At 36.7% G+C, this 13,599-nt stretch overlaps 1 protein-coding gene across 3 annotated transcripts in view; it reads left to right on the forward strand.

Moving 5' to 3' along the window:
• LIN28B (lin-28 RNA binding posttranscriptional regulator B) overlaps positions 1-13,599 on the forward strand; it is a 116,154-nt gene that overhangs the window by 89,609 nt on the left and 12,946 nt on the right. The window contains exon 4 of one of the 3 annotated variants that reach the window (XM_024755705.1): positions 2,836-2,877. The exons of the other annotated variants lie outside the window; for them this stretch is intronic. Coding sequence (XP_024611473.1) covers positions 2,836-2,877 — 42 coding nt within the window. The remainder of the gene's footprint in view (positions 1-2,835; positions 2,878-13,599) is intronic. 3 annotated transcript variants of the gene reach the window in all.

Raw genomic sequence — 13,599 nt, forward strand, 5'->3', positions numbered from 1 at the left:
CTAACTTTACCTTTAGTGTTATTTGGGGAGGCTCTTACCTTTATTTTCTGCAAGCCCAGCTTTCTGCAAGCCCAGCAATGCACGCAAATGTGTGTTTTTTCCATGCATTTTTTTGAGAATTGGTTGGTCACATTGCTGGAAGCAGAAGTTCTTAATGTTCTCTTCAGCTATTTCTGATCTACTTTTTAAGACATCCATTGAATTTTTAGTTCCAATTACTCTTTTTTTTTAAATTTTCTGAGTGTTCTGTTTATTTTTTCAAATCTGCTTATCTTTTGCTCCTGACCATAGTTTCAATCCCTTGTTACTTCTTTAGATTAATGGTTCTCAGTGAGCATGGTCCTATCACACAGAAGGTGTTTGGAAATTTGTGGAGGAGATTTTGGTTATTTTCCCTACAAATGGTAGTCAGTGATGGGAAAGGGTATTTTGATCATTTCCTCCACTTTAGTCAATAATGGGAAGGGGTAATTACGGTTGTGTAGGAATGTTAGATGATTTCAGTGTATGAGACAGTCTCAGAGGACACACACATTGTCCTATCTACATTTTACTAATGTCTTTTTTTTTTAACATGTTTATTGGAGTATAATTGCTTTACATTGTTGTCTTAGTTTCTGCTGTATAACAAAGTGAATCAGCTATACGTATGCATATATTCCCATATCCCCTCCCTCTTGCATCTCCCTCCCACCCTCCCTATCCCGGCCCTCTAGGTGGTCACAAAGCACCGAGCTGATCTCCATGTGCTATGTAGCTTACTAGTGCCTTACCTTTTTGATAAAGACTTTCGTTGTTTCATTGATTTAATTTCAACTTTAATTTTTGTTGAAAATCAACTGGCTGCCCAAAGGTAGCATGTTTATGGATTCTCTTGTATTAACCTATCTGTCCATCCTAATGCCAGTACCACCCTATCTAGTTTATTGTATGATAGTTGGGGTTGATTTTGCCCCGGGGGGACATTTGGCAATGCCTGGAGACATCTTCGGTTGTTACAATTGAGGAGCGGGGTTGCTACTGGCATCTAGTTGTTAGATGCTAGGGATACTGATAAAAAAAATCTTTCGGTACATAGGACAGCCCTCACAAGTATTATCTGGCCTAATGTCATTGTGCCGAGATTGAAGAAACCCACTGTATCTTTACAGTAACTCTTGAAATAAGGTAGTATCAGTCCTCCAACCTTGTTAATCTTTTTCAAAATTGCCTTGGGTATTCAAGGTCCATTGCATTTTTATAGAAATTACAAATGAGCTTGTAAACTGGAAATTTGATTGGGATTGCATTTAATCTATAGATTATTTTGAGTCTTTGGATTCATTAACCTGATATATAACCATTTATTTAAGTTTTATTTCTCCCAGTAACGTTTTTCAGTTTTTAGTATTAAAAGCCTTCCATATCTTTTGTTGAATTTACTCTTGAGTATTTTATGTGTTTGGTTGCTCTTATATATAATTTCCTTAAATTTTGTTTACTGTTTGCTGCTAGTATATAATAATACAATTGATTTCTTGAGTACTGCATTTGTCTATTAATTCTGTTATCTTTTGTAGACTCCTTAGGATTTTATGTGTTAATAATCATGTTGTCTGCAAATGAAGATAACTCCTTTTCCATCTTTATGACTTTTATTTCTTTCCTTTATTTGTTTTGTTTTTGTGTGTTTTTTTCTCCTTATGGACTGGCTAGGTACTTGAGTAAAATTTTAATTAGAAGTGATGGACATCCTCATTCTTTGGAGGAAAGTGTTCAGTATTTCAGTATTTATTATTTTGTGATAGTCCTTTGTCAGGTTGAGGAAGTTCTGTCCTGTTTCTAATTTCTGAAAATTTTTATTCATGAATGAATGTTGGATTTTCTCAAATGCTTTTCTGTGAATGTACTGATCAGGTGTTTTTATCTCCTTTATTAATATGACTTTTAAGTCAATTAATTGACTTTTCAATGATAGTACCAATAGATATGTATTTCTGGGATAAACTCCAGTTGTTCATGATACATAATCTTTTTTATATATTGCTGGACTCTTTTTGCTAATATTTAGCTAATTTGTGTGTTCATGAAGGATATGGGTATATGATTTTATTGCCTTATAATGTATTTGTCAGGTTTTGGTATTAGGATTATTTAGATCTTATAAACAATTTCCTTCCTTATAATGAAAACTATATTGTAATATTGTATAATTTATTTAACATAGAATTCACTAGTAAAACCATCTGGACTTGGAGCTTTCTTTGTGGAAATATTTTTTATTACAAATTCAATTTCTTTAATAGATAGAAGGTATAATAGAGATCTCTAGGGAAACAGACCAGATTTTTTAAATCAAAAACTGATTTTAAAAACCTGGTTTTTATCAAACCCGACAATCTCTGCTTTTTAATTGGAGAATTGAGACTATTTGTATTTAATTATTAACATAGTTAGATATAAGTCTACAACTTTGCTATTTGTTTGCTATTTTTCTCACTTTTCTTTCTATTCATTCCCTGTTTTCTTTCTGCTTAATATTGTTTCATGTGCTGTAAAATGTAAGCACTTACAAAAGGATAATTTCATTCACCCCTGTGTCATCCTTTGTGCTATTTATTGTGTCATATATTTACTTTGACATAACTTGTAAATTCCACAAGTCAGTGTAATTGCTTTTGCTTTAGATTGATATTTATCTTAGAAGTAAATAAGAATAGAAAATAAATAGCATTTTATGTTTATGTACACATTGCCAATTTCCAGTTCTTTTCATTTCTTTGTGTAGATTGAAGTTTTCATGTGGTAGCATTTCCCTTGAGCCTGAAGAAATTTTTTTTCCTTTTTTTTTTTTAGCATTTCTTCTTGTGGAAGTCTGCTGGCCACAAGTTCTCTCAGGTATCTTTATTATATCCTCATTTATGAAGGATATTTTAATAGATTCAGAATAATCAATTAAAAGTATTTTTTCTTTTACTACTTTGATGATGTTTGTTATCTGGCCTCCATTAGTTCTGAGAAGACACTAAATGTAATTCATTTCTTTGTTCCATGGTGTGAAATGTATCCCTTTGCTCCCCTTGCTCCTTTATTTGGGTTTTCAGTAGTAATTATCATTCATGTGCCCAGGTGTGTTTTCTTTGCATTTATCATGTTTGGTATTCTCTGAGCATTTTTGATCTGTTGATCCAAGATGTTTTGCATAAAATTTAGGAAATTTTTAACCGTTATTTCTTCAAGTTTTTTTTTCTTTCTGCTCCATTCTCTCCCTTTTTTCTGGGACTAATTACACATATAACACACTACTTTGTATTATCCCACATGTCACAGACACTCTGTGCGTATTTTTCAGTCCTTTATTGTATCTGAAATCAGTTCATATTATTTCTTTTGTAGTCCATCTTTAAGTTCACTGACGTTTTTCAGCAATTTCCAGTTAGTGAACTTTTCATTTTAGTTATAGCTTTCAGTTCTAGAATTTCCAGTTGGATTATTTTGTTTTCTTTTTTTCCCTGCCACGATTCCCCATTTTTTAAAATTCAGCAAGTCCTTCTTTTCCTTTTCACGGTTGAACGTATTTAACATAGCTGTTCTGAGGTCTTTTATTTCCAACTTTTGGGTCTTTTCAAGGTCTTTTATCTTGTCTGCTTTTTTCCTGCTTCTTTATATGTCTAGTAATTTTTTGTGTGTGTGCAGAATGTTGCTGCTAATAGTTGTAGGGAATCTAGGTTTTCATCTTTTTTTTACAGGTGTTGAGTTTTATTCTGGTAGGCAATTGAATTACTGTTAGTTTTTTATTCTGCCAGCCCTGTTTTTATTCAGTGTAGATCTATTTTGGTTTCGTGTTTAGTCCTAGGATGCAGCCTTTCCTCTGGGGTACGGTCCTTATTCCTAAGGTATGAGTTACTGGGATCTCAGCTGAATACCCAAGGTGCTGGATTAAGAATCCAGTGTGGTCTTACCACCCTGTCTGGGTAGAACTCCTATATCTTCCAGCACTTTGTGACCTTGGGTATCTGGTATCTGGTTATCTCTGCACCAAACAACAGTACCCTCTTTCTGCTGTGCTTAGCAAGTCTCATTCTGTATATGGGGGTAGAGGCTTCTCTTTTGCACACATTTCTTCTATCCAGTAGTCTGTTCCACAATTTCAACTGCTTCATAAACCTTTAGCTCAAATCTTTCATTCTTCTGCTCATTAACATCACTGTGCTGTGCCTGGGTTCTTTCTCTTCGACCCTTAGTCCCAAAGTCTACTCAGGAAGCCAGATCACACATGGTGCTTATTTTGAATGTTTTCCTTCCATAAAGCACCAGTTTTTCACTGCCCGTTGTCCCATCCAGTGCCTGTAAACAGTTACCTCACATATCTTTTCCAGTTGTTTAGTTGCTTACTGAAGAAGAAGTCTAGTAACAGTGAGTCTGTCATGGTCAGAAGCCTACTGAACCTATGTATTCTTAACTTGTCTGTAACATAGAGATTTAAAAATTGCATGTAGAAAGTATTTATTTTGAGTTTGCAGTTTGCTTTTCACACCTACTGAAATACTGTCTCCAGAAACAATTTTTCTATAAACTCTTGTATTATTGTTTTGTTTTCCAATCCATCAGCTATTCCGTGTCACCTATTAAAGGGTATGGTTTCCAAGGTCTTTTTATATACTTGACACTGAATTTATGTCTCAGCATGAGGTACAGTTAAAAGATACATGGTAAGTTTTCTGCTGTACTTCATCAGTATTGTCTACCATGTTACAACATGGGGAATTGGGTACTGCACTTATAAGTAAGGTCTAGCTCACTTGAAGAGTGTTATATTTTCTCATATTTTATATATTGATTGTTGTTAAATTTGCCTTGACATGTTATGCTGCTTCAATTAAGGTCATTCCCTTTCTCGTTGTATATATACATTTGTACTAATTTTTATTCTAGTATTCCCCTGTACCTCTTCTTTTTTATTTTCCTGTGCTTGTATGGAATGGCTTCTCTTAAGTCCAGATTTATTTATGAGAGACAAGTACCAAGCACTGACAATTTCATTATGTCTTCTAGTGTGGTTTTGTTACTGCATTTTTTATTGAAATATGCATTATTTTACTATTACTTTTTCTCCTATATTTTATACTTAAGGGATATATATATGTATGCATATATAATGTGTATATGCAGATTAGATTATTTTAAATTTCTGTCATGATAAGAATAGGGGCATTACAAAAATATTTATTGTACAAAGTAGACATGGGCCTGATAATGTTAAGAACCATTGCCTTAAACATATCAAAATGTATTTATTTTACAATTTGAATCTAATCAACCCAATATCTGAGGTCTTTGGTTCTGATTCTACTGGCTGTAGTTCATGCTACCCTATTTTTCTTTTGTTTTTTATGATTTTTTTTCTTTTCTTTTGTTTTTTGCGGTACGTGGGCCTCTCACTGTTGTGGCCTCTCCTGTTTCGGAGCACAGGCTCCGGATGCGCAGGCTCAGCGGCCATGGCTCACGGGCCCAGCCGCTCCGCGGCACGTGGGATCCTCCCGGACCGGGGCACGAACCCGTGTCCCCTGCATCGGCAGGCAGACTCTCAACCACTGTGCCACCAGGGAAGCCCTATGATTTTTTTTAACCAGTCATATTTCTTGGACTTTTACCTGTAGGAGTTCTTTGACTCCTGGCTTGAAAAATACATTTTTTTCCAGGGATTTTTTTTGTATTTGCCTGGAGACATTTGTACCAACTGGGAACCATTTTATGAGAAATGCTCAGCTTATGCCACATCTCCACGTGAGCTGCAGTCTGGGTTGTGGTTATCACTTCTCAGGGGAGACTTGTTTTCTCTTCCTCCCAGCACCATTCTGGGGGTGGGAAAGTTTCCATGCCATACTCTTCTTCAGGGCAAATTTGTTTTTCATTTATCTTTACATTGTGAGTGCAGTTTCGGGGGGGGGGTTCTGGCTCTATGGGACAGGATCTCCTACGACACCCCCAACTTCTGGGCAGATCCTAGACTTTGTTTCCTGCCCCTTCTGCTTCATCATCCCCGTTACAAGGTCAAAGCTTAAGGTTGGCAGTGTTATATGGATGCCTCCAGGGTGAGAGTCTGTTTCAATGCTCCACTTACTGCCCTGGTTTCCTGCTTTCACTTCCTTTTTGACTTCTAAGCATTCCTAACTTTCTTGCCTGATCAGTAATGCATTTCAAAAGATGTTTTTAAAATATTTTGTCCACTATTTTTAGTCATTTTCAGTGGTATGGTCAGAGTATTTTTATATGCTACTTTGAAGGCAATATAATTCTTTTTTTTTTTTTTGTATGGTTGACTCAAAATTTTTTTTTATTTTTTGCTAGTGTGAGTATTTAAAAAGTACTTGTGTCATTTTTCTTTCTCTTTTTGTGAATTTCCTGTTCGTGTCTTCTTTGTTTTTCTACTTGTCTCTGGTGATTTAAAAAAAATGTATACTATACACTTTGGAAGGGGCTTATTCTCTGCTCTCTGAGGTACTCCTTTTCCCTAAGATATGCATGTTTAACTCTGAGGAAGTTAAGTCTGATACTGGCACTGCAGTTCAATTTTAGCTCCTTAATCCTTTTGTATTCATTGTATGTTCTATCTGAGGCTTCTTACTACCACTTGCTTGCTAAATCCATCAACCTATTTTAATACCTCATCTTATTAGCCACTTTCTCCACTACAAAACTGTATTTTCCTTTACAATTTGAATCTAATCAACCCAATATCTGAGGAAACTGGGGAAACCCCTCTTTTTTGCCTTCCTACTATCGACTGAAAACAATTGCACATAACTCTCAACTTTTGGGTTGTGCAATGTTGTTTCAGTCGACACTACTACCCCTCTGACTGTTCCTTCTTAGACACCTCACTGGTTCTTACACCTGAAAATTATGAAAGAGAAGTATTTCTGAAAACTTTGTCTGCAGGTCTCTTCTCACTCTTCACATTTTGCTGGTTGACCTTTGTCCCATGGCTTTAACTACTACCTGTCCTTTCAGTGATATCTCCCAAATCTGTGACTTCAACCTTAGCATCTCCTCAAGTTTCAGACTAGCAGGATCTCCAAGGATGCACATCAACATACAGTTAACTTTTAGTTCTCCCATTACAACGTCTTTGAAAACTCCTTATATAGTGAATACTGAAGCTTAGTCAAAAGTCTGAAGCACTTGTCAAAAGATGACTAGATAAAGGGAAATTGAGCGGAATTTGGTAGTTTTTGCCCAGGAGATGAGGCTGTTGCCATAGGGTTGTATGATGGCCTAGTGGGTGCCTGTTAATCTGCAATATTGTCTAGAATACAGGACAGTAATGTCAGTACAAAAAGTATGGTAGGGGCTTCCCTGGTGGCGCAGTGGTTGAGAGTCCGCCTGCCGATGCAGGGGACATGGGTTCGTGCCCCAGTCCGGGAAGATCCCACATGCCTCAGAGCGGCTGAGCCCATGAGCCATGGCCGCTGAGCCTGCGCGTCCAGAGCCTGTTGCTCTGCAACGGGAGAGGCTACAACAGTGAGAGGCCTGCATACTGCAAAAAAAAAAGTATGGTAGGTGGGAAGGCATGCCTTTATTTCCTTTTGACATTAGTCACTCTGTACCTCACCCACTTTCATGATGATGCCCTTTTGGTACTAAATTCTCTCTTTTCCACCTTCAGGTTCCAGCAGCTCATAGTAATTTTCCTTTTCACCGTTTTTATTTTTTATTACACACTATTAAAAAGTAATACATGGTGACTAATTTAATAAATTTTTGTGTCATTTATATTATCTAAGGTAATACTAACATGGTCATCACTGATTGGTAATTGAGTGGACCAAGTGGGTTGATAGATGTACCTGGAGTATAAGAATGACCTATCTTTGGCATGGCATCAAGACAGAGACCAGGAAACTATCCCCAAGTGGACAAGATACTGAGAAAACTGTTTATAGGTTTAGGAAAGTTGACCCAAGAGTAAGCTTCATGTTTCCATTTTGCTTTTAAAAGACAAAAAAAATAGTGAAAATTTTCGTACTACTTTTCCTTTTCTTTGAGGCATCCAAGTAATATAACAGTGGACACTATGAACGCAATGATGAATGATGGAACTTACAGGAAAATTAATCAGTATTGGAAGACATCTGGAAACAAGGGGTCAAAATGGCCTTGAAGGGATGAATTGAGTTTGAGATTATGGAAAAACATCAAAGTGGGAATAATTTGTGAGTGATCAGCATAAATAAAATAGTTTGTTTAAGGAAATGGATGAGTTTTTCAAAGGAGAGATGATAGATCAGCTTACGTTTAGATTTTGGTGAATCCAGGAAGATACTGAGAATAAGATAGGAAAATAATGTCAGAAAGGTAGAAAGAAAAGCAATATAAAGAGTGTCCTAAGAGCTAGTTGAAAGAGTCGTTTCTAGAATATAGGAATAGTGAGCAAATTTCCCATACATAAAGCTGTATTATATACAGATTAGTGTCTTTATAATTTTCTTTATCTACAAAATTTTCTGATAGAATTTATTAAAACAAAGTTACTCTAGATTTGATTTTTAGGGACTCCAAGTTATAAATCAGAAAAATACTGAACATTTCAACAGTTACCTACATATAAGAAAAAATGCTGGGCATCTGCGACAAAGCAAATTAGTTTACTCATCAAAATGCAGAGTAGGAGATGGTAAAGAAAATCCCAGTGGACAAGGAATGGTAAATGCAAATTAATTATAGAACATTCATAAGATAAGCAATATATCATTATTAGGCTATTTAGTCTGTTCTCTTTACTATTCTTGAAAATGGAAAGATATTTTAAGCTTTTCCTGTTATTTATTTTTGTTTTCTCCCACTGTAATTCATGAGAACTTCAATTCTTCTACCATTAGTTATCTCACCACCACTGGAGTGGAAGTGCTTCAGGAATATAATATCTAAGATTAGGGGTAGGGAAAGAAATTGTACCTACCATTTATAAAGAGCTTTGTAGTTTGCAAAGCATTTTAAAATATTTATTTCACTTGAGACAAACAGCAACCATGTGAAGGAAGTGAGAATCATTGTCATCTTTAAAAAGGATTCCTGAATGGTGAAACTTATTTATGGATGAGGAAACCCAGAGAGATTAAGTGATTTATCATGCATCACTGGAGTTATAAGGTGAAATCCTGGGCTATCCATTATTAGGTTTGTGGTCATGAGCAATGCATGTGTCAGCTTTGAAACTCAATTTTTTCAACTCTTAAGATGAAAGATTAAAAAAATATTAAACTATAAAATATATTTAATATTCTGCTTAGTAATCTTGGTTTCCATTTGCTTTTTTTAAAATAAGTTTATTTTATTTATTTGTTTTTGGCTGCATTGGGTCTTCCTTGCTGCGCGTGGGCTTTCTCTAGTTGCAGCGAGCGGGGGCTACTCTTCGCTGCGGTGCATGGGCTTCTCATTGCGGTGGCTTCTGTTGTTGTGGAGCACGGGCTCTAGGCATGCGGGCCTCAGTAGTTGTAGCACATGGACTCAGTAGTTGTGGCTCACGGGCTCTGGCGCACTGGCTCAGTTGCTCTGTGGCATGTGGGATCCTCCTGGACCAGGGCTCGAACCTGTGTCCCCTACACTGCCAGGCGGACTCTTAACCACTACCACTGTGCCACCAGGGATACCCTCCATTTGCTTCTGCAAGCTAGCCAATTAATTGCCTTCCTAGACATATCCTCCAGTTTTCCACTTCTGTTTTCTTATTCATGCCATATATTCAAATGGCATGTTTTCTCTTCTATCTAAACAAATCTTACTCATTTTAAATAGCCTTTAACTAGCTTGTTGTAGTCAGGTCAGCTCCTTTACAGAACCATTCCTATTGCTCCCAATAATTGTGACCATGTCTTCTCTTGAAAAGATGTTAACACTTTCTTTCTCTTACACCATTTGTCAAACTCTATGTTTTATTAGCTGCCAATATACCAGGAAGAATAGTCATCACCAGTTACTATCTGAGTTTAGTGGACTCTTGTAAAACATATTTTAAACATCATTTTACAGGTAGTTTACAGATATAAAAATAAAAGTATGTTGTGAAAAACAACTGGATTAGAAATTAATAAGAATTTAAATGTAACAAACCCAAATTTTATTCCATATTTTTCTGGTGTGAAGATATACACATCCAAAAAAAAGTATTCTTTTTCACCTGTCAGACTGGCAAAAATAAAAACCCTTGTTAAAAAAAAAAAAAAAAAGATATACACATCCAAAATTGGCAATATCCTTTGAATGAAAGTAATTGCTCATAGCTGAGCCAGGAACATAGCCATCTTATAAATAATGATCTAGATTTCAAATATATTTCTAAGAGTCCAGCTTTTTATTACCTCTGGTTTTTCTTGCACTTCTATCATCAAAATACAGTGCTTTGAAAACTTATGGCTCGTAATTTTGTTGAAGAGAGGGTGGTCATTTTCCTCGTCAGTAGCAACAAAATATTTTCATTTTAGATATTGATTAGAATGATCAATTCAATGAGCGTTTTCATTTCTGTGCTGTTTATCTCCTTTCAGTCAGTGCCTTCAGCATTTATCTACTTATGAATCATATCAAGTAAATTCCCTAGCACAAGCTTGATAAAAGGTGAAAGCATCCTGTTACATGTCCTTTTTAGTAAACATATCTTGTCAAAAAAAATACTGCATGATGACATTCTCCTTGAAGGACTAACTGAATAACAGATTTCCTTTCTGTCCATAGAAATATATTGTTTACTCATTGATTCTTGAGTTTGATAAAATACATTTCTAGGATATATTATGTGAAGACTCATAATCTGAGATTTAGCTTATATGATTAATTTTATCATCATCATTAGAGTCTGGAGTATTACTGTCTGTCTTTGTATTTGTGTTCTTTTTCATCTAACAATTGTGAAATAACTTCTATCATTTTCTTCTCTTTGCTGTTATGGACAGAAAATGAAAATTTCTGAATTCTCAACTGTGTTCAATGAAGAGTTAAAAAGAAAAAGACAACAGAAGTCCTGTCTCCTGATGTCTTTTTTTTTTTTTGGCGGTACGCGGGCCTCTCACTGCTGTGGCCTCTCCCGTTGCGGAGCACAGGCTCCAGACGCGCAGGCCCAGCGACCATGGCTCACAGGCCCAGCCGCTCTGCGGCATGTGGGATCCTCCCGGACCGGGGGCACGAACCCGCGTTCCGTGCATCGGCAGGCGGACTCCCAACCACTGCGCCACCAGGGGAGCCCTCCTGATGTCTTTTATACCTTCTGGAAAGATCAGACGAAACTTTGGGCAATGCAATAACAAGGATGATGAAATAGCGATGATTTATTTCACTATTTTATCATCCCTCTAGATGATCACATCATTTTTAAATTTTCTTTTTTTTTTTCTGTGAAAGCCTTAAATTCAATATGGTTATTTGCCAGTTTCAGAAAATTATTTAATTGTATAATTAATGGATTTCTCTGGAGGCAGGTCAAAATAATGTTAAGCAGGTTAAGTTCTCTGCAAACAGTTTTTTGAACACCAGGATTGCATGGGGCAATTGAGTAATGATTTATATAATCTCAATTCCAAATGAACATGTAGCATAACTGATACTTAGGGTTATAAAATTAGAGAAGATCTAGACTATTGCATCTAGGTATTTAAAATCTGCCCCCCCCCCTTGTTTTTTCTTTCTCTGAGTTGCTTTTGGTCTCAGGTGCCTCTCCTCCCAGCTTGGACCAACTCGTTTCAATAATGCTTTTATGAGAAAACTTGTCCTCCTCATACTTTTGTCCCTCCCCACCATCTACCTTTCCAACCCCAACTCTAGATAAATTTGGGTCTCTTCTACCTCCCATTGCCCACTATGGGACTGGCAAATATTTCTCAGATAAAGTTATAAAATCAGGCTGAGTTGTGAGGGTAGAGAGATACCAAGATCACAGACAGTTTAAATTGCGAGACAATCAAGAGAATTCAAGTCTTAGCACCATCTTGCAAAGTGAGTTGGAGAGTTAGTTAGTAGTAGAGCTAAAAACAAGTGCTGAAGTTTCCTGACCTTTGTTTCAGCGAGTTTCCAGCATAGTGAATTGGGAAGTAGGAAAGTTATATAAAATATGAGAGAAGAGAAAAAGCATTAAGGTGGCCTGAAGTTCTGTAAGAGAAATATTCTAAACCCCCTCCCCACCCCAGCTTTATTGAAGTATAGTCAACAGGTAAAATTGTAAGATTTTAAAGTGTACATTGTGATGATTTGATATACGTATACACTGCAAAAGAATTCCTCCCATCTAGTTAATTAACACGTCCATCACCTCACATCTTTATCTTTTTTTTTTGTAAGAACATTTAAGTTCTACTCTCTTGGCAAATTTCAGTTAAACAGTACAATATTATCATCTGAAGTCACCATGTTATACATTAGATCCTCAGACCTTATTCATCTTACAGCTTGAGAGTTTGTATACTTTTACCAACCTCTCCCTATTTCTCCCACCCTCCAACCCCTGGCAACCACTTTTCTATTCTCTCTTTCTATGAGGTTGATTTTTTTTTAGATTCAACATATAAGTATTTGTCTTTCAGTGTCTGACTTATTACACTCAGTATAATGCCTCTGAGGTTCTTCCATGTTGTTGCAAATGGCAGGATTCCATTCTTTCTTATGGCTGAATAATATTCCATTGTGTATATAAAAATGCCACATTTTCTTTATCCATTCATCCATCGATGAACACTTAGGTTGTTTCTACGTCTTGGCTATTTTAAATAATGTTACAGTGAACATGGGGGTGCAGATATCTTTTCAAGATAAGGATTTCGTTTCCCTTGGGTCTATACCCAAAAGTGGAATTGCTGGATCCTATGGTAGTTCTATTTTTAATTTTTTGAAGACTCTCCGTACTGTTTTCCACAGTGGCTGCACCAATGTACATTCCCACCAGTAGTGCACGAGGGTTCTCTTTTCTTCATGTCCTCATCAATACTTGTTATCCCTTGTCCTTTTTTTTTTTTCGGTATGCGGGTCTCTCACTGCTGTGGCCTCTCCCGCTGCGGAGCACAGGCTCCGGACGCGCAGGCTCAGCGGCCGTGGCTCCCGGGCCCAGCCGCTCCACGCCATGTGGGATCCTCCCAGACTGGGGCACGAACCCGTGTCCCCTGCATCTGCCGGCGGACTCCCAACCACTGCACCACCAGGGAAGCTCTCCCTTCTCTTTTTGATGACAGCCATTCTAATAGGTGTAAGGTGATATCTCATTGTGGTTTAGATTTACATTTCCCTGATGATTAGTGATTAGCACCTTTTCATGTATCTGTTGGCCATTTGTATGTCTTCTGTGGAAAAAATTAAATTTTCATACTATTTTCAGCTCCTTAGCATAGTTGGGTGTAATTCCCAGGATTATGAAAGAGCAGAGTGTTTCAAGGTATAGGAAAAATAAGATCACTGAGAAGAAACACAAAAACGTAAATTGGGTCCGATAACCCTGAGAATTAAAGTTAGTTGTGCATTTATCTGATCTCTTTTCTAGATGTTATGTGCTTAAAGAACAAAGTCATCATAATGATCTTTGCATCTCATGCAGTGGCTTCTCTGGGATAGATTTATTGTATGAGAATTATAGGACAGTTT

This window comes from Neophocaena asiaeorientalis, unplaced genomic scaffold, assembly GCF_003031525.2.
Source record: "Neophocaena asiaeorientalis asiaeorientalis breed wild unplaced genomic scaffold, Neophocaena_asiaeorientalis_V1.1 scaffold105, whole genome shotgun sequence".
Taxonomy (NCBI): Eukaryota; Metazoa; Chordata; class Mammalia; order Artiodactyla; family Phocoenidae; genus Neophocaena; species Neophocaena asiaeorientalis.